The following is a 22,343-nucleotide window of genomic DNA, read 5'->3' as shown; positions in this document are numbered from 1 at the left end:
ATCAGGAAGTAAATAAATTGCAGGAGGCCACATAGCCAGTAAGTGGACACAGTGGGATATGAGCTCAAGCCTTCCTAATTACAGAGCCTACATTGTTTCCCCCCAGATTATGCTGCCTCATGAGAAAGTCAAATTTTTAACGTAAATATTTAACATCTTTTTCAAGCACCAAATATAAATTTCTATTTAATTAGCTATATCACGATCAATGTAAAAAGTTTTTGAAAAATTAATTTGGGGAAAAATTACTAATTTTGAACTATGTTGTAATAAAATAGTAAGGAAGATTTTATTATGGAATGTATATTTCTCTAATATTCTAATGTTCTCTATATAAGCAAACATTGTTCTTTTTGTTTGTAATGATAATGATACTGTGATTATAAAAGAAAGAGATGCATACTGAAATGTGTAGGGATTAAAAGACTCTTTATTTGGGATTTTCTTTAAAAACTTCAGCAAAGAATAAAACGTGATGAATCATATAGCAAAATCTTGATAATTGTTGAATCTAGGTAACAAATATTTAGTAGTTTATTATACTATCCTCTTCATTTCTGTGCATCCACTTAAATGAAACGGATTTTAGAAAATGCAAACATATAATAAAGAAAATTTCTTATATTATCATTTTCTAAATATAATTTATTATTATTTATTATTAAAATTTGCTTTAAAGGCTTGCTGATTGAAAAATTTAGTGTTTTTAAAACAGAATTTTAATATTTTTGTTAGATATCTCCAAATTATCCAAGACCATGCCAGCCATGCCATTGTGACCCAGTTGGTTCCTTAAATGAAGTCTGTGTCAAGGATGAAAAACGTGCTCAACGAGGTGAGAGCTATAGTAGAAGGCCGTTGTTCTGATGAAAGGACAACTAAAGCCAAGTGTGATTATTTTCAGAAGAACATGTTGCAGTAAATTTCATTCATGTAATAAGTTTTTTCTTTTCTTTTTTTTTTTTTGGCTGCGTTGGGTCTTTGTTGCTGCGTGTGGGCTTTTTTCTCTAGTTGCAGTGAGTGGGGCTATTTGTTGCAGTGCACAGGCTTCTCATTGTGGTGGCTTCTGTTGCGGAGCACAGGCTCTAGTGCGCGGGCTTCAGTAGTTGAAGCATCCAGGCTCAGTAGTTGTGGCACGTGGGCCCCAGAGCACGTGGGCTCAGTATAAATTTATTCTTATAGCTATCAATGTCCCCTACAGGAAGTAGTTTTTAATTCATCTCAATAATTATGTTTATGTTTAATTACTTTAAAAGCAAGAAGAGTTGAATCATTTGTTTTGCATTAGTATACATGTGTATATATATATATATACACACATATATACATATTTATATATCTATCTATATATATCTTCTAGTCAATTATAAATCTGTGGTGTATGTAATTTTTTGATGTCTTGTTATTTATTATATTGCTTTGTAGCATGTATGATTTCTAGGGTGAAATGACAGTGTTCATTGAGGGATGTGTGTGCTACAATGGGAAGAGCAAATAGATGAGATCACAGACTGAGATGTAGTTAATAATACAGAAAGCGAGAAGTCTACATAAAGGGCTGTAAAAGGCAGTAGGAATGAGTTAATGAAGGGAAAGAGGCTGACATTAATTTAAGACAAAACCTTCTTTGAGGATTGAAATTCATGATGAACTCCAAATGTTAAGGAATCAAATGCCAAATTAACTCTTTGATGTAAAATGTTTAGGAGCTACTTCCAGGAAAGTTGCTTGCCAAAGTAGAAAATTCATAGAATATATCTGGAACTGTTTCTTTATATTTCTAAGACTGGATTCTTCTCTTCTGTGGAAAGACTAAAATAAATCATGGCTATGCTATAGGCTTTTTCCCCGAAAGACCTTCTATTTAAAAGACTGGCAATATTTCTTTGGCACAGTTTAGCTTACCTGCTTTCTTTACAAAACTATTTGATTATCTGTTTAAGCCTTACAGTCTTAAATCTTAAAAGATTAAAAAATGATTATTTAAAAACTCAAATGGTGAATTATTGATGTCACTTTTCATTTTATGGTCCCTTATCTTTTTATGGTAACAACTAAATCACATTATTTTGAGCAATGTAATTTAATTTTATCCCCTGAGTTTAAAATGGTAGGTATTTTGTTGTTGAAAAAAGTGATGTAAAAATAGAAAAGTAGAAAAATCAGTATTCAATGCAGTGGTAATTCAGCATAGTACTATTATTAACATTTGTGTGTTAACTTTACATGATGAATTTTTCCCCACATCCATTCATTTCTCTGAAATCTGGTTTTAGCTCCTTAATACCGTACTCAACTTTGAATAGATATTAAGATTGTTTCTAAATTTTGTATATTTTAACCAATGCTTTAATGAAGATTTCTGGATATAAATATTTTTCAATTATTTTTTTCCTCTGTGCTCTGTCTAAATTCTTTTTTCCAAATTGTGGTATAGTTGATGTACAATATTATATAAGTTACAGTTGTACAAAATAGTGATTTTTCAATTATTATAAAAACAACACATGGTCAAATAAAATTTTAACAGTAGGGAAGGGAATAAAATAAACAGCAAAGTGTCCTCTTCAACTTATTCACCCCTAGTCTCATTTCCAAATTTAATAACACTGATCCTTTCTTCCTATTAAGTTCTTTTGGAAGAACTTATCTTTCAAACGATATCTGAATAATATTCTTAGTATTTTTCATCACCATTAAATATTGCCTATTGACTGTCCATCTTGGAACACAAACATTTCATTCATATCACCTTCTTCCTTCTTTCTACCATTCATATCTTTTTATCATTTTTTCCTTCTATGGTATTTTTAGCATGTTAAATAAAAAGTTTAAATTCCTATTTTTTGATTTATTAAAGTTGGACTTTATCCCTTGAGGTCATACTACACAAACTGAGAAAAAGACCATCCTTACATGCTCCCCTGATCGTCAACCTACTTGACAAAGTCTGTCAATTGCATCTTCACCTTTTCAAAAATTGTTTAGAGATATTTGGTTCCAGGCCAATAATTAATTTTTCTAATTTTAAATTGAAAGCAATAATCAATATTTGTAATATTATAATTAGATCTATTTTATTCAATATGGGCTTGAGTTGAATAATTAGACATATAACCATGCTACATTTTTCTCTTCCTGTTTAGTCTGATGATCTCTTTAGGAAACAGTCTCAGATGTAGTCTAATGATTTGGATTTCTTAGTCAGAATGAATAACCAGATTGTGAGAAATGATGTTCACTATCTCATTGGCATTAACCTGATTACTAGAGAAAACCAAATATTTTGTGTGTGAATTTTCTGTTTCCTTAATTTTCTTTTTGGTGTAAGGTGTTTTTTTTTCCTCCGTAGATTTGTAAGAGCTCTAATAGTATGTCATATTTGTTATGAACAATTTCTAGATTTTCTTTGTGTCTCATTATTATAGATAAGAATTTTTAATGTATATAATTTAAAAATTTTTATATAATCTATGAAAATTCAGAAAACTCACTTTAGCTATAATAATGACATTATGCTAAAATTATTATGCATAGTAATATTTTTCTATTGGATTTCTTACATGCCTTTATAATCCTAAAATTCTTATCTACTCCAAGTTTAGACAAATTGTTTATTTCTTTAGTTTTTATTTCCTTTTATTCTTCCAGTTTTATTGAAATATAATTGACATATAACACTGTTTAAGGTGTTCAGTATTATGATTTGACTTTCATACTTCATGAAATGATGACCACAATAAGCTTAGTGAACGTTCATCATCTCGTATAGATACAAAATAAAAGAAAAAGGAAAAAAAATTTCCTTATGATGAGAACTCTTAGGATCTACTTTGTTAACAACTTTCATGTATAACATACAGCAGAGTTCATTATATTAATCATGTTGTACATTACATCCCTTGTACTTATTTATCTTATAACTGGAAGTTTGTACCTTTGACCACTTTCATCTTGACCATTTGATTTCTTTTTATGATACTTAATTCTTTAATCCATCTGGAATTTATTTTGGTATATTTTATAAGAAAAGTTTCTAACTGCATTTTGTTTTTCTAATAGTCTCTTTTAATTCACCTATATTTAATATTATTTTTGTTTCTTTAAACGTATCAAATACAGTCCCCCCTTATCCCTGGGGGTATGTTTCAAGATTCCCAGTGGATGCCTGAAACTGCAGATAGTACCAAACCCTGCATATACTATGTTTTTTTCCTATACAGACATACCTGTGATAAAGTTTAATTTATAAATTAGACACAAGAGTAACAACAACTAATAATAAAATAAAACAGTTATAGCAATATACTATAATAAAGTTATGTGAATGTGGTCTTTCTCTCTCAAAATATCTTTTTGTACAAATTCCATGCCTTTTTCATCTTAACCAAACACTTACCATGCCCTGTGGTCAAAACTTTTACAATTTGAGGTGCAACAGCAAAACTAGCACAAATTTCTTTTTCCTTCTTCACAATTACATAGATAGAAGATTTGTTCTTACGGTAGACCTTAACAACCTCAGCATACAGTTTGTCTTTCTTAAGTTGAAAAATTTCACCTTTTCACTTAAAGGAAGCATTTCATGGCTTCTCTTTGGCATATCTGAATTGCCAGTATCACTACTCATATTTTGGGGCCATTATTAAGTAAAATAAGGGTTACTTGAACGCAGGCACTGCAAAACCTTGACAGTCAATCTGAAAACCAATATGGCTACTAAGTGACCAGTGGGATGAGATATGCTGCAAAAAGGGATGATTCACATCCTGGGCAGGATAGAGTGGGAGGGTGCAAGATTTCATCACTGTACTCAGAATGGTACTTGATGTTAAACTAATGAATTTTCTGTTTCTGGAATTTTCCATTTAATATTTTTGACTGTGTTTGACCACAGGTTAACTGAAACCATAGAAAGTGAAACCGCAGATAAGAGAGGACAGCTCTATGTTTATTTTATAATTTGTATCTGTTACTAGTATTCTCTGCTATCTATTTGATTCTGCAGTTTGATTTTTCTGCTAAGTCTTTATCAGGGCCTTGTTTTCATGATTGTGTGTGTGTGTGTGTGTGTGTGTGTCTGTGTGTGTCTGTGTGTGCACATACCTGTGTATTTTCTAGTTTACCCTTTCAGGAGTCTTGAGTTTATATGTAAAGTTCTCTGATATGTCCTCCTAACTTGAGTATTACCTAGAATTTGTCTTTTGTTCCATAAAACCATGCTCCATGCTCTAGACTAGTTAATCAGAATTAGTCAACTTCAGGAAAGACACTGGTTTAAGGACTGGCTTACCACTCTAGAAAGTAATTTTTTTAGTTTCTGATCTCCAAGGGGTTTCTCTATTTCATAACAGCACAACCATTTTATATATCTGTCTCTCTGCTAACTGTCTATCTTTAATTTCATCCTGCATAGTCAAGTGTTCTGAACAAGGAAGTCTTTATGGATATTTACTTCATAATATTTCCAGAAACAAACATTAATAGACATTGTTTATTACTTGCAGTATTTCTGCATTTGGTCTCAAGGTCTGGAGATTTTAACATCAGAAACAAATATTAATTTGGGGGAATGCTTCTGCAACCTTTATTGAACGGCTTTTCCATTTGACTTATACATACGATTTTAAAAAATAAATATATTAATGTTAAACGATACAGGCATACCTCAGAGATATTGCAAGTTCAGTTCCAGACCACTGTAATAAAGCAAGTCACACTAATTTTTGGTTACCCAGTGCATTTAAAAGTTATGTTTACACTATACTGTAGTCTCTTAAGTGTGTAATAGCATTATGTCTAAAAACACAGTATCTTAATTAAAAAAATACTTCCTTGCTAAAAAATGCTAACCGTCATCTGAGCCTGTAGTGAGTTGCAATTTTTTGCTGGTGGAGGGTCTTGCCTTGATGTCAATGGCGGCTGACAGATCAGGGTGGTGGCTGCTGAAGGCTGGGATGGTTGCGGCAATTTCTTGATATAAGACACCAGTGAAGTTTGCCACGTCGATTGATTCTTCCTTTCATGAACGATTTCTCTGTAGCATGTAATGCTATCTGATAGTATTTTACGCACAGTAGAACTTCTTTCAAATTTGGAGTCAATCTTCTTAAACCCTGTGGCTGCTTTATCAACTAAGTTTATGTAATATTTTAAATTCTTTGTTGTCAGTTCAATAGTCTTCACAGCATCTTCACCAGGAGTAGAATCCATCTCAAGGAATCACTTTCTTTGCTCATCCAGAAGAGGCAACTCCTCATTCATTAAAATATAACATGAGATTGTGGCAATCCAGTTCCATCTTCAGGCTCCACTTCTAATTCTATTTCTCTTGCTGTTTCCACCACATCTGCAGTGACTTTCTTCACTGAAGTGTTGAAACCTTCAAAGTTATCCTTGAGGGTTGGAATCAACTCCTTTCCAACTCCTGTTAGTGTTGATATTTTGGCCTCTTCCCATGAATCTCAAATGTTCTTAATGGCATCTAGAATGGTGAATCCTTTCCAGAAGGTTTTCAATTGACTTTGCCCAGATCCATCAGCAGAATCACTGTCTATGGCAGCTATAACCTTAGGAAATACATATTTTTAATGATAAGACTTGAAAGTCAAAATTACTTCTTGATCCATGGGCTACAGAATAGATGTTGTGTTAGCAGGTCGGGAAACAACATGAATTTCATTATACATCTCCATCAGAGCTCTTGGGTGACCAGGCTCATTGTCAAGATGATCAGTAATATTTTGAAATGAGTTTTTTTTTTGAGCAATAGTTCTCAACAGTGGGCTTAAAATATTCAGGAAACCATCTTGTAAACATATGTGCTATCATCCAAGTAGAGTAGATTTAGTATAATTCTTTAAGGGCCCTGGGATTTTTGGAATGGTAAATGAGCATTGACTTCAACTTAAAGTCATCAGCTGCGTTAGCTCCTAATAAGAGAGTCAGCCTGTCCTTTGAAGGTTTGAAGTCAGGTGTTGACTTCTCCTCTCTAGCTATAAAAGTCCTAGATGGCATCTTCTTCCAATAGATGCCTGTTTCATCTACACTGAAAATCTGTTGTTTAGTGTCCTCACCTTCACGAATTATCTTAGTTAGATCTTCTGGATAACTTGCTGCACTTGCTGCCTCACCTGACACACTTATGTTATGGAGACGGCTTCTTTCCTTAAGCCTCATGAAACAACTTCTGCTAGCTTCAAACTTCTCTGTAGCTTCCTCACCTCTCTCAGCCTTTATAGAATTGAAGACAGTTAGGGCCTAGCTTTGGATTAGGCTTTGGCTTAAGGGAAGGTTGTGGCTGGTTTGATCTATCCAGACCAATAAAACTTTCTCCATATCAGCAATAAGGCTGTTTCACTTTCTTAACATTTGTGTGTTCACTGGAGTAGCACTTCTAGTTTCCTTCAAAACTTTTCCTTTGCATTCACAACTTGGCTAACTGGTGAAAGAGGACTAGCTTTAGACCTTATTTCGGCTCTTGACATGCCTTTCTCACTAAGCTTAATTATTTCTAGCTTTTGATTTAAAGTGAGAGACATGCAACTCTTCCTTTCACTTGAGCACTTAGAGTCCATTGTAGAGTTATTAATTGGCCTAATTTAAATATTGTGTTTGAGGGAACAGGGAGGCCTGAGGAGAGGGAGAGAGATGGGAAATGGCCAGTCTGTGAGCAGTCAGAACACACACAACATTTATAGATAAAGTTCGCTGTTTTATGTGTGTGTGGTTAGTGGTGCCCCAAAACAATTATAATAGTAACATCAAAGCTCTGATCGCAGATCACCATAACAAATATAATAATAATGAAAAAGTTTGAAATATTGAGAGGATTATCCAAATGTGGCACAGAGACACAAAGTAAGCAGATGCTGTGGGAAAAATGGTGCCAATAAATGTGCTCAATGCAGGGTTGCCACAAACCATCAATGTGTAAAAAACAAAATATCTGCAGAGCACAATAAAACAAAGTGAAATAAAATGAGGTATTTATATTACCAAAATAAATTCTACTAGGTCATCATGGAAGGTCCTTTTAATTTACAGTACTTTAGGGTTCAGCTTGGTGATTATTTTATTTAAGATTTTCTCATCTGGATTCATATGTTAACTTGTTCCTGGCTCTGACACCTGGCAGCTGTGCTAGCTTGGCAAATCACTAAATTTCTGTGTCTTAGTTTCCTCATCTGTAAAGCGGGGAAGATAATAGGGTCTACCTCATATTGTTATTTTGAATGTTAACTCAATTAGCATACGTGTAGTGTGTAAGCAAAGTGTAATGCCTAGCATAAAATAAATGCTATTTAAATATTAGTCGTTATTTTTATTTTGGATTATCTTTGTTAGATTTTTATATCATGTATTCACTAGCTTAATAAACTGAATTACATACCTCTCTGTTTTTTATATGTTCCATAAGAGTTTCAAACTTTGAAAACACTGTAAAAATTAACTGGTACTGAAATATTTTTGTGGGAATTCTTTCATCATTTGTTCTCTTTTGATATCCTTAATTAGCGTTGTCTAAGTTTCCTTTTTTTGCTTCCTTTTCTTTTTGTTTATGTTTCAAATCTACCTTCTTTCCCAGGGTGTTCATTTTGGTTTTTAAAATTTTTTTATAATTACATGAATTTTTAATTTATTTACATTTTTTAAAATAATGGAATATTTAAGCCTAAAAGTTTGGCTTCAGGTTTTCAACATCCAACGAACATTGCTAAGTTCCTTTCTTACTGCTGTTATATTCTATTTAAAAAACTATTTGATCTTCATTTGAAGTCTTGATTTTCTTTTTAACCTAAGAGTTATTAGGAAGGAATATTTATTAATTTTTAGAGTGGCTGAGTTTTGCATAAAATCCTATGTCCATGTTTGATATTCATAATTAATTTAATCCTAATTTAATGTGGCATTTGTTACAAATATAGAAGTAGCAATTTATGTTAAGAAAATAAGCCTGAAATAATTTCTGCTTTGAGAAATTGAACATTTTTGTGGATTAGTTAATGATAAGCTACAATAAATATTTATATGTCATTTAATATATAATTCAACATTATTAGATTATTCAAATTTTTGTGTTTTGCTTTTTACTAATTCATGTGTAAATATTTAAAGTTGGTAGGTTAATGTCATTCTCAGCCATTGATTTTGGGGCAGTTTTTCTTTGATTTCAATATCTTTCATTGTCTATATTTTTTTGTACTACTAATTAGTGCTTATTTGGAACATAAATATAATAACTTAAATTATGTTTTTATTGCACCTTTAATAATGTAAACAGAGAGCTTGTTCTATTGAGTTTATTTTAATTGAATTCTACTTTGGCCCTCATTAATATTACTACAACTGTTTTTAATTTTCTATATGCTTTCCTAATGTATATTTACCTTCTTTTATTTTTAATATTTCTTGTCATTTTGTCTATTTCTTGTGAACATTACATGCACACATTTTTAATCGAAAGAGTAAGACTAACTCACTTATATATTGTTAGTATGTATGTTTGGCACTCTTTCTGTCATTGTTTTATGTTTTCTCAGCATAATGTTTCCTTGCTTTTTTCTCCCTTCTTTTGTTTTTTGAGTGGACTATATTTTCCTGATTTGCTCTTATATTTTTCCAGATTTTGAACGTCAATAACTTGTATTCATTCATGTGTTTTTTTTCTATTTTTCTAATCAAAGACAAGAATAAAAATTATCTTTTGCATTTCTCTATTTAAAATGAAAAAGCAAATTTAAATGGCTATTATTTCCCTCCTCTATTCCTTTTTATCCCCCAAATATGTATTCCCATGCACACCCTCGGTCTCTTTTAAAAATTTACTTTACTGAAGTATAGTTGATTTACAATGTTGTGTAAATCACAGCCAAGTGATTCAGTTTTAGATATATATACATTCCTTTTCATGTTCCTTTATATTATGGTTTATCACAGGATATTAAATATAGTTCTCTGTGCTATACAGTAGGACCTTGTTGTTTATCCATTCTGTATATAAATAATTTGCATCTGCTAATCCCAAACTCCCAGTCCATCCTTCCCCCAACCCTCTGTCGCTTGGCAACCACAAATCTGTTCTCTAGGTCTGTGAGTCTGTTTCTGTGTGGTAGATAAATTCATTTATGTCATATTTTAGATTCCACATGTACGCAATATCATATGATATTTGTCTTTCTCTTTCTGACTTACTTCACTTAGTATGATAATCTCTAGTTGTACCCATGTTGTTGCAAATGGCATTATTTCATTCTTTTTTATGGCTGAGTAATATTCCATTGTATATATGTACCACATCTTCTCTATCCATTCATCTGTCGATGGACATTTAGGTTGAACACCCTTAGTCTTTTTCTTTGTTGTACTTAGTGATGTTGTACTTAGATGATTGTTGTTAGGTTTTTTTTTAAAGTAGTTTATTTTTATGCCCAAGGCATTTTCCCATCTTGTGATAGTCTGAGGGGGGTTATGAGTCAGTTAGAAAATATTGATATGTGTCTCATCTACCATTAGGTCTGGCACCTGGGTCCTGCCATTGCAAACCTGGCTTCAGAGGGGTGAGCTGTGATCGGTGTGCCAGGGGCTACACTGGCTACCCAGACTGCAAACCCTGTAACTGCAGTGGTGCAGGGAGCACAAATGAGGACCCTTGTTTTGGATCCTGTAACTGCAAGGTACGTTGTTTATTCTAGTAATGTCCCGTTGTTTAGAGCAAAGGCCATTTTTCTTGGTTTCTCTCGTATATCTGCAGGCATTAAGCAATTGGAACTTCTGTAAATCTCCATTCTCTATTCTATTGGTGGCATTCCTGTAAGTGTCTTTAGAACCAGGTTCACTGCAGCAAGACACATGCCATTTGTCTAAAAACCTACAAATACAGAAGATAAGTCACCTTAGGAATGTGTTATTTTATAACAAAAACACGTTTCCCCCACTACCTATCTAGTCTGTTAATTTTAAAATACACAGCACTAAAACTAGCAATCCTTTAAATCTACTGTACACTCAAAACTACTTTAGCTTGTATCTAATTCTGAAAATAATTCTGTCAAGGGTTTTATTCTAGATTTTTAAATAATCTTCTGAATTTGAACCCAGATAGGTCTGAAAATACCATGTTCAAAATCCTCTGTTTAATTACCAAATAATGTGAGAAACCCTAGTGGAATTGATTAAACGCTCAATATTTCCTCCCAAGAGTACTTTCAGAAATGCAACTTTATTTGTTGTATACACTCAGATAATAGCTCATCGTGTTAACACCAAGGGATATATTACACCTGCAGCTTATACACATAGGGGAAACATAGAGGCAAGCGCATGTCTAAAATGATAAAACTGATTTCCTTTAGCTATAGTAATCAGTTCCAAAACGTTCAGATCAGACAGTGTTAGCAATATTAGCTGAGAGAATAAATGCTCCATTGAAAAAGTTAGCATTCCATACTGATGTAAAAATAAATGTTACTTCTTTTTTTTCTTTGTTCTCAAACATAGGTGGAATCTTATTAAGAATCTTTCCTTTATTAATTCATTAGTCTTATCTAGGCAGCTATAAATTATATGCTGATAGTTGTTATATGAGTGTGCATATGTATACAAACGTTAGACCATAAAATAAGAAGTAAATATTAGTATTGATGTTGAGTGTTCATTTATTGGGACAGGAATGTCTGAAATATGAAGCTAAATACTATAATAGTTATATAATAAGTATATGTTTTATCAAGGATAATTTAGGTACCTATCTTGGACCACTGAAACAATAAAACTCCTGTCTATATAAACAGGCAGAAAGTCTACAGTCCATGGTAAAGAGTTGCCATGTACTGAAATATAGTAAATTAACTAGACTTAGTACCTTTTATTCTAATATTATCAGAAATGAAGACTTACACTTGTAGATCAAGACTGGGGTGGTCTGTGGGTGATCACTTTTTAAAGGACACCACCTCTCTTCATCCTGTATGTCTTTTGGGGCAATCCTAGAGGCTCTTAATGCACCTTCTCTAATATTTACCAAATATGTTTCCTGTGTGTGATTTATTCCTTTTCCAAAACTCCACAGAAATCTCTAACCTTTATCACTTGCTCAAATAAAGGACAGACACAGCTGTGCTTACAATGGAAGAGAAACCTCCTGAGTCTCTAGAATATAGGAAAACAAACTGGAAAAAAAAGAAAGGGGGCTTCCCTGGTGACACAGTGGTTAAAAATCCACCTGCCAATGCAGGGGACACGGGTTCGAGCCCTGGTCCGGGAAGATCCCACATGCCGTGGTGCAACTAAGCCTGTGCACCACAACTACTGAGCCTGCACTCTAGAACCTACGAGCCACAATTACTGAGCCCACGTGCCACAACTAATGAAGCCCACGCGCCTAGAGCCCATGCTCCGCAACAAGAGAAGCCACTGCAATGAGAAGCCCGCACACCGCAACGAAAAGTAGCCCCCGCTCGCCCCAACTAGAGGAAACCTGCGCGCAGCAATGAAGACCCAAAGCAGCCAAAAATGAATTAAAAAAAAAAATTTATAAGAAAAAAGAGAAAGGGAATATTGTTACACACATACTATTTATAGAAGGGAGATACCCAGTATTTGGGAGGAAAGAGTAATAAACACATAAAGGAGGCAGACCGCATTCATTTTCCTTGAAAAATATATAGAGAGAGGCTAGAACAGGAGAGTTGTCGCCATTAGCAGAGATCCGAGGGATAGTTCCTCGAGCCACCACCTGCTCTCTGCCTGCCTCAATATTGCACTGAGAGTGATTATAATCCTAATAAGAAAAATGCCTTCTACAAAGTCACTTGAAGCTCTGCCTAGACAATTAAAACACAACAATAAGTAACAATTAAGAAATCACAAAAGAGAATGAAAAATTAAGTAACTAGCATCATGAAAAGAGTTACCCTTCAACTATGTGATATTTTAAATAGATGACTATAAGTTCTTATAAACTAAATGTTTTTTGGGATAAAATCTTGCAGAAAGCAAGTCTCAGTAGATACCTACATAATTTTAAAAGTCATGAATTATATGCATGTTTAACAAAAATATGATTTGACATAGGATTGTCAGCTGATTATTCAAAACAACATATATCAAATGCTACTTAACAGGTAAAACATTATTGAGAAGCTAAGATACTAGAGACTTAAATTCAGGTAAAGTGATATCTATAAAAGCGTTCATCTCCAAAATGTGTATTAACCAGTAAATATTTGCACATTTATTCTTTTTCACTATAATATATAACAGTTTTCCATAATTTTCATTAGAAAAAAATATTTACTGAAGTTTGTAAACATTTTAAGAAAGTACTTTGTCATAAAGTCTTGGGCCTAAATTTATTTCTATTGTAAATTTTAAATGACTAACGTTCTATTAAAATGCAGTACTGAGAAAAGTTGACACCGCTTTTCCCATTTCTGCCATTTCAAATACAAGTATTCTGGATAAAACAGAGCAAATAAATTTGCAATCACGTAGATTCAGGAAAGAAAAGGAATTTCTTAGATGTTAAACCAAAGAGGGAAGTCTAAGTTAAGCATAAACTCAAGCAAAACTGTGCAGTTAAGGTCATGGGGGGTGGTGGGGGGTGGGAGACTGGTCATAGCCCTAAGATGGGGGTTACAGTTTAGAGTTTTAATGGCTTTTCTGAGACTTGACACTAGGATTTGGACTCACTGAGGGAAATTGGAACTGAATTCACTTAAGCTTAGACTCTAGAAATGTCCCCTGGCAATGAAACAAACAGGCATGAGAAAATTGCACCTGCAAGCTAGGAGTGGCAACTAGAAAACATTCTCTTTCCTTTGGGGCTCTAGGTGGGTAAAAATAGTGCATTGTCAAACCCTCAAACCTGTGTGCCACATGGGAATGGGGTCAGTTTTATTCTCCCTCTCTGTGCTAGAATTCTTCAACAAGTCAAGCAAATAGTATTCCCACAGGAAAGAAAGTATAGCCTTAACTGACAGTGAGCTCACTGGAAAGCAGTATACTGCACAAAAGGAAGATAACTACAAAAGAGAATCAGAAGCCATAAAATTCAGAATATTTGTACACTAAAAACTAAAAAAAAAATAGGATAATCTAAAAAAATTATATAAACATAAAATATGTAATCATAATTTTATAATATAACAATAGAATAAAGTATGTAGAAAATGTACAGTCATAAAAATATGACTAGAAAATAAAAGAACAAAGAAAGAAAAAATAGGAAAAAACAACACAAAATAAGGCACTATATTAAAAGAATAAGCAGGTGTGGAAAAAAGTTACTGTAATTTACTTCTAGAAATAAAAATATATGTAGTCATTGAAATTTAAAATTCAGTGAATGGGTTGAACAAGAGATTAGAAACTGCTGGATGGAGAATCAGAAATACAGAATGGAGGAAATTACTTATAAATTGTCATAGGGAGGTAAAGAAATAAAAATATGAGATGCTAAGTGGCATGGCGGCTAGAATGATTAAAAAAAAACATAAAATTTAGCAGGACTGGCCAAAGAAGAGATTAGATGAAATTGGGGAGAAACAATATTCAAGAAATAATGAAGAAGTAAAGAATTACGTAGAATTAAAGAAAATTATACATCCTTTGAAGAAGATTAAAAAAAAAAAAAAAGGCCACCAGCAGGGCTTATAGTAGAAACCCTGCCCACTAGTCAAGACAAAGAGAAAAACATTAAAACTAGAGACAAATATCACATTATTGTGTTTCCCACTAATAGTTCAACTTCACTGAGAAAACTTCTCAGAATATATTTACTTTAGTCAAAGAATTTTGAACCCAGAAGAGTTTCACTGGATTGCAGAATACAAGAATCAGTCTATAAAAAGCAGTAGCATTTCTATACACTAGTGATAACCAATTAGGAAATGTAATAAAAATATTTAGAATAGTAACAAAACTGTGTGGTGCTTAGAAATAAATGTTCTCAAGTACAGGTATTTTTTAAGAGATTATTGAAGACCATAAAGTAATATTTAAAATGGGGAGAAAGCTGCTAATATCAAGTGCTGGTGAAAATCTGGAGAAATGGAAATGCTGTTATTAGGATGAGTTAGTACCACTACTTAGGAGGCCAATATGGTATTATCTAGTATCATTAAAGATATTAAAAACCTGTCAGCCAGCAACTCAATATCTAGATGTTTACCCCAAAAGAATCTTATATAACATGTATAAAGAGGCATATAAAAGCATGTAAAAGATGTTCAACATAGACCTACTTGTTATAATGAAAATTAGGAAAAATCTAAATATCCCTAAAGAAGAAAAATAAATTATAATATATTCATGTAATCTGGTATAAGAAACAACTCGAGTGAGTGAAATAGGTCTTATGTGTAAAAACACTGATAAATTTCAGGTGAAGTGAAGGGAAAAAATGCCATTATGTTATCATTTATGTAAAGTTGTAAAACATAAAACATTCTATGAGCACACAAATGTAAATTTTAAAAATTTAAATACACTGATATGATGTGTACTAATTTCAGAATGATAGTTAACTCTAGAGAAAGAGGGAAAGGAATAGGATAGAAGTGCAGTGAGAGAAGTGAGATTCAAATGTGCTTAAGTTTTATTTCTTTAAAAATATAGCTGAAGCACACTTGGGAAAATATTCATATTTTTTACCTCTAGGTTGTGGGTAGTGGATAATTGTATATTATATGTACTTTTCTAATGCTTTAAAATAATTCCAGATTTAAACTTTCTCTAATTGAAGGGAAAAAAAGGATTTCCTGATTTAAAAAGAGGTAAACAAAATTTCTCAATGCACTGTCAAATACTATTACCTCTACACATAAGATTTTCTGTTATATCCTTCTTCTGATAATGATATTACTGAGCACCCCATCCTAATTATATTTCAAAATATGAAAACAATGCAACACAAAAATATTTACTAATTGTTATGCATTATTAAAATTTTAAAAATTCTTCTCTCTTCTGGTAAATTACAAGAGATAAGACAATCTCAGATATATGACAAATCAAGTAAATGTAAATGCTGTTCTGACTCTTGGTATTTGTTCATTTTAAGTACTGCATGCTAAAAATTGGCTCTTTTGAAGTTTGGTATCATATTATGTATCCAAAGTCAGTTGGATTGCAGGCTCTGATAAATAATAGAAATAGACCTTGATCTAGGTAGGAACATGTGCTTTTATTTTTATCAAAGTCATAATGAAAGATAAATAGTGAAGTAAAAGACTAGAAATCAAAATCTGCATTTTCATCTTGTTTTGCTTTGGGTTTTTTATTGCACTTTACATTAAGTTCTTACTGACGCACAAAATGATGTGATCCGACCTTGGTTTACCTCGCCAGAATATTCTTGAGCTTCAGCCGCTGTCTTCCAGCCTTGCTTAAATTTCTTGAGTCATCAACCTCTGTCTAACTCTGGAATTTTACAGATTCTATTCAGACTGCTGGGAAAACCTCACTCTGACCTTTCCCTTAGCTTACCTAGGCATTTTTCAAGGCTCAGTTCCACTTCTCAGCAAAGCTATCCTTTATCCCCCGGTATAAATCATTCTCCTGCCATAGTCACTTGTCACCTTTTTCTTTTCCTTTATGATCTTTTCACAATTTGCAATCCATTTAATGTCTATTGCACCTCTGTGATGACATCAAGTCTGTATATTTTCTTCGTCATTGAAGAATAAGAAGATAACACAATGGCTCATACATAAAAAAGAAGGAAAGGAGAAAAACTAAAAAAAGTGTGAAGCTTTGACAATTGCTTAAATTGTCTGATTCATATTTCTTAATTCATAAAATGATATTAAATCTTTCTTGCCCAACTCTCAATAGGTGTAATTATAACATTGAAGCCCTGTGCAAATATAAAGTATAATCATAAATACCTGCTGGATTAATTTTTTGATTATTTATATTGTTTCTTACAAGTAGAGATAAGTTTCCATTCTTTTCCCCAATGGGATTTTTATGGTGTGTGCTAATATTTTTATTGGTTTGAGTTTCCCTCCTCTTTTCCGTTTATGTACAGGAATGATTACCTCATTAACTTGTTAGGCTCGAACCCAGGGCATTTTTACAAGAGGCATTTGATTTATATATTTGATCCCAAATATAAATTACAGATGTAAAATTTTTAGCATAAAAGGTACATGCCAGAATTTGTCTCTTGCAACAGTTACAGTTCAAAAATATTGTTTTTTCTAATATTAAAAGTTAAGGTTGTAAAAAGTGAGAACTAAATTTTCATTTATTTTCTTCTCTCTCTCTTTCTAACCCACCAAGTATTTATTATTTAGCCTTGGAACAATATATTTAAAGAGTAAACACTCAAGAAATAATGCTAATTATCTAATTATCCTTCTTTTGTTAACTTCTTTTAATACTAGGGTGAATTAGAATGAAGGCCATAACAGGAAAATCTGTAATTGACTACAAGCACCCCAATAAACAAGCATGACTGCAAAATTTCTGAAGCAATTATCACAAAAAGTAACTTAAGTGTCACTGGAGATATTCCTGGTAACTTTGTCAATAGAATTCACAGTTGGTTAACAATCACAGATAAACATGTACTGTTGAAGTTGTTCCTAATTTATAAGAAGGTGGCTTCATGAGAAAGAATACAGGGAAACTATTGTGACTATATTTCTCAAGAGAGAAACTGTGCTAAGGAAACTATAGCAAAAAGAAAATTGATGTCAACCCAACAGTATCTCACTTCAAGAAAAAAGAACCTAGTCAGATTTTTCTAATTCAACTTTGTTTTTAGGAAAAAAAAAAAAGTACTAAAGACAAAAAGGACAGTTATTACATATATTTTTTATAGGGTAGGCCACAAAATATCTAATTAGATACTCAGCTAAATATGTTCAACAGAAATATGTATATAAAGCACATATTTCTCTCTAACGGGATGAAAATTTGTTCTTGAGGGGCAAAAATATCATATCCATTTTATGTATAAGGCAAACATATTCACACAGTGCATCAGCACATGCAGTATATCTGTAGAATTAAAATTTCATGGTGGGGATGGTTATGAAAAAAATGACTAAAGAGGCTCCTTAGGGATAAGATAATAAAAACTAGGTTGAGAACCACTGGTCTGAAGTGACACTTTTTATTATCACGATACATAAGAGAATAAAAATATTTATTATGTGGATTAATATTTGACAGTGAAAAAATAATTAACTCTCATTAGTTCCTGTTTAATTTTTGTTAATATAACCAACTGGAATAATGGTTTAGAAATGAAAAAAACTAGAATATTTATTTTTAGGAAAATATGGTCATATAAGGGAATGTTAATCTCTAGAGTGGAAGTCTAAGCATTCTGGAACTTAAGTCTGGAGCATTCTGGAAATTACCTATTTCATAGGTTTAGGTATAAAAATAACCATTAAATTTGCAAATTAGAAAGAATCACTATTGAACTCTAAATAAATAAAATATTAAAATAAATTTACTGGATTGACAAGAGCTACCCATTTGAAATGCTGAGAGAGAGAGTAGATTAGACCCCATTTTGTTTAGATAAACAGTTAAAACGACTTTTAAAATTTGTATTAAATTACATGTTAACAATTCTTTTTAAAGTTGATTAGTACAAAGAAGTGATAGAATAATAGCTAAAGGAGAGAGAAGTCTCATAATGACTAAAATAGTATTTGGGCTAGAAGTCACAGACTCTCACCATCATTATTAGGTATTCAGGATCAATTGTTTTCACATCCATGCTTTAGCGACTGAGTTGGATGGTGACACATGATAAGGTATTTGCCTTTGAAGATCTTAGTAATATAAGTGGCAAGAAAAGAACAAAAACGATGGTTTTACTGTTTGGATTGATTGATTGATTTAAAAGCCCTACAATAGACATTCTTACATCTGTGAACATTCTAATTAAAGAGAACAGTGCTGCAGTAGCCTATTTTACTCCTATCATGCAAACCTTGGGATACACCTTTTTTTTTCAGCCTTATGGCTTTTCTGTCTTATTCTTCCTTCAGGGGGTTGGAGAACTTTGGTCATAAATCCGGTGTCAGATCCAGAGCATGTACTCAATACTCCTCTTAGGGCAGTAACTCCCTTGTGCCTTATATTATACTTATTTGTCCACGTTCTTACTTCCTTTGCTATAATTGTCTTGAGGGCATTTTTTATATTCCCTCTGGCATTTCATATAATGCCTTATATGTAGTAGCTCAGCTATGATTTGATGAATGAATAATAACAGAATAAAGAAACAGTGAGAAGTGATATACAGAGCATTTATTAATAATTTGATATTGATAGCAAAGGAAATTAAAATGCTTAACGAACTTACCCATAAAGCAGACGGTTCATTCTCAAGCTGAAAATAAATTAGGAATACAATCAGGGGTTGCTTCATGGATGACAGTTGTTGATGAGTCATAAAGAAGTTTTGAAAAAGCAATTATGCACCTGGGAACCCATAAAAAGAATTGAAACCCAAGCTTCCAAGATCACATGTATTAGCAAACTACCAGAAAGTGGGGAAACTCTGTCTCTATGAAGGTGCAATAAAAGTCCTGGAACACCATGCTTCTGTGTTTGAATTGTGCCACTCTAAAAATCTAAAATTTATTAAATATCAAACTGTAATGTCCTCTAGTAATCACTGTTTTAAAACTAGTATCTTTTTAAAGAAAACTCTGGAGACACAATCCTTAAATAAGAAATTACTTAGATATATACTCTCTCAAGGGAGATTAGAAAACTAAAAAGGAAGTAGAACTTGATATAACTAATTAATTCTATACATGTCCAGAAAGCAGAGTGCTAGGGAGCTAAAAAGATGTTCTCCCTGATTCTTCATTTTCCTACCAGCTTCAAGAGGCTCTTTAACCAGTCCATAAGGACACACATATAAGTAGGTACTATATCCACCATATTTACTATTTAGTGTTGGCTTAATATTCAACTGTAGTAGAGCTAGAGAAAAATCAGAACCAAGAACTTCTCAATTGAATGAACCTAGCTCAATCTGATTAGGAGCTAGAGAAAGTATGAAATAAAGAAAAAGTATGGTATAGACTCAGTACTGAAAAAGTAGAAGTCTAGAAACTTAAAGTGGTGGCTTCAAGCTGGGGTGCTATACAATATTATATAAGGGGATGCTATAATATTATATGAGATATATAAGGATGGGATGCTATACAATATTATATAATTTAGATATTTTTTTGATATATTTAGATGTATATATTTTATATATTTTATACAAGCAATTATCAACTCATAAATTTGCAAAATATTTTAGATCCTGCCACAGGTCCTCAAGCTAATCCTATACTCAATTCACTTCAACCCTCTTCACAAGAAATTACCAACTCATAAATTTGCCATACAATATTATAAAATATATATATTTTATAATATTGCTTTATGGATAAGTTATCTTTTTTTAAAATATTTTCCAACTTTGCTTTTTTTAAAAAAATTTTTAAATTAATTAATTAATTAATTTATGGCTGTGTTGGGTCTTCGTTTCTGTGCAAGGGCTTTCTGTAGTTGCGGCAAGCGGGGGCCACTCTTCATCGCGGTGCGCGGGCCTCTCACTATCGCAGCCTCTCGTTGGGAGCACAGGCTCTAGACGCGCAGGCTCAGTAGTTGTGGCTCACGGGCCTAGTTGCTCCGCGGCATGTGGGATCTTCCCAGACCAGAGCTCGAACCCGTGTCCCCTGCATTAGCAGGCAGATTCTCAACCACTGTGCCACCAGGGAAGCCCCTGGGTAAGTTATCTTATATAAGATATATATATATATCTTATATAAGATATATAAGGATGCTTAAATATTATATAAGATATTATAAAATATCTTGCAAATTTATGAGTTGATAATTGCTTGTGAAGAGGGTTGAAGTGAATTGAGTATAGGATTAACTTGAGGACCTGTAGCAGGATCTAACATATTTTGCCTCAAAGATTTGTCACAATAAACAAAGTAAAACTGCCAGTTGGCTAACCTGTTTTTATAGGTGTAGACATCCTATTATCTTTACCATGGTGTGTTGGGGGACCCAAGGCAACACTCGTTTTCAATGATTCACTAGAAGGATTCAGAACTCTGAAAAGCTGTTTTACTTGTGGTTTATTAAAGTGAAAAGGATACAGATTAAAATCAGCAAAGACAAAAGGTGCATAGGGAAGAATCAAGGAGAGACCAAGCACAAACTTCCAGTTATCCTCTCCCAGTAAAATCATACAGAGAGTGGTTAATTCTCCCAGCAACAGCATGTAACAACACATATGAGGTATTACCAACCAGGAGAACTCACCCAAGTCTTGGTGTCCAGGGTTTTTATTGGGGGTCAATTAAGTAGATATGGAGTCCTCATATAACTGGCCTTATTTACTCAGTCTCCAGTATCCCCAGAAGTCAAACTGATACAACAAGGCCAGGGTCCCAGGTAAACAAAACTGGGCATTCACCATAAATCACATCATTAGCATAAAATATCTGGTGTGACTCCTGGTTTCAGGTATACAAAGACATTCTTAGGACTTCCCTGGTGGTGCAGTGGTTAAGAATCCACCTGCCAACAGGAATAGAGACACAGATGTAGAGAATGAACTTGAGGACACGGGGAGGGGGAAGGGTAAGCTGGGATGAAGTGAGAGAGTGGCATGGACATATATACACTACCAAATGTAAAATAGATAGCTAGTGGGAAGCAGCCGCATAGCACAGGGAGATCAGCTCAGTGCTTTGTGACCACCTAGAGGGGTGGGATAGGGAGGGTGGGAGGGAGACACAAGAGGGAAGAGATATGGGGATATATGTATATGTATAGCTGATTCACTTTGTTATAAAGCAGAAACTAACACACCATGTAAAGCAATTATACTCCAATAAAGATGTTAAAAAAAAAAAAAAAGAATCTTCCTGCCAATGCAGGGGACACGGGTTCGAGCCCTGGGCCAGGAAGATCCCACATGCTGCGGAGCAACTAAGCCCGTGTGCCACAACTACTGAAGCCCGCGGGCCTAGAGGTCGTACTCCACAACAAGAAAAGCCACCACAATGAGAAGCCTGCACAATACCAACCAAGAGTAGCCCCTGCTCACCGCAACTAGAGAAAGCCCATGAGCAGCAACAAAGACCCAACACAGCCAAATAAATAAATGAATAAATAAATAAGTTTATTTAAAAAAAAAAAAGGACATTCTTAGCAGGCAAGATATTCTAAGAGTTTATAGGGTTATCTCCCAGGAGCTATTCAAGGGACAGTCTTTTCAGTTTAGAAAGTGCAGGGTTTGAGTACTCCAAGCCCATTGAATTAATCCTTTGCTGCACCAATATGGTATTGAA

General features: G+C 33.3%; 1 protein-coding gene across 2 annotated transcripts in view; it reads left to right on the top strand.

The window, feature by feature from the left end:
* The window catches only part of LAMA2 (laminin subunit alpha 2), a 626,305-nt gene that overhangs the window by 296,582 nt on the left and 307,380 nt on the right, over positions 1-22,343 (top strand). For both annotated transcript variants that reach the window (XM_082406304.1, XM_082406303.1), the window contains exons 9-10: positions 736-835; positions 10,516-10,676. In XM_082406304.1, coding sequence (XP_082262430.1) covers positions 736-835; positions 10,516-10,676 — 261 coding nt within the window. The remainder of the gene's footprint in view (positions 1-735; positions 836-10,515; positions 10,677-22,343) is intronic.

Source organism: Balaenoptera borealis, assembly GCF_965194805.1.
Source record: "Balaenoptera borealis genome assembly, chromosome: 9".
Classification (NCBI taxonomy): Eukaryota; Metazoa; Chordata; class Mammalia; order Artiodactyla; family Balaenopteridae; genus Balaenoptera; species Balaenoptera borealis.
Note: the sequence above shows the minus strand (reverse complement) of the source record. Positions and strands in the feature narration are given on the sequence as shown.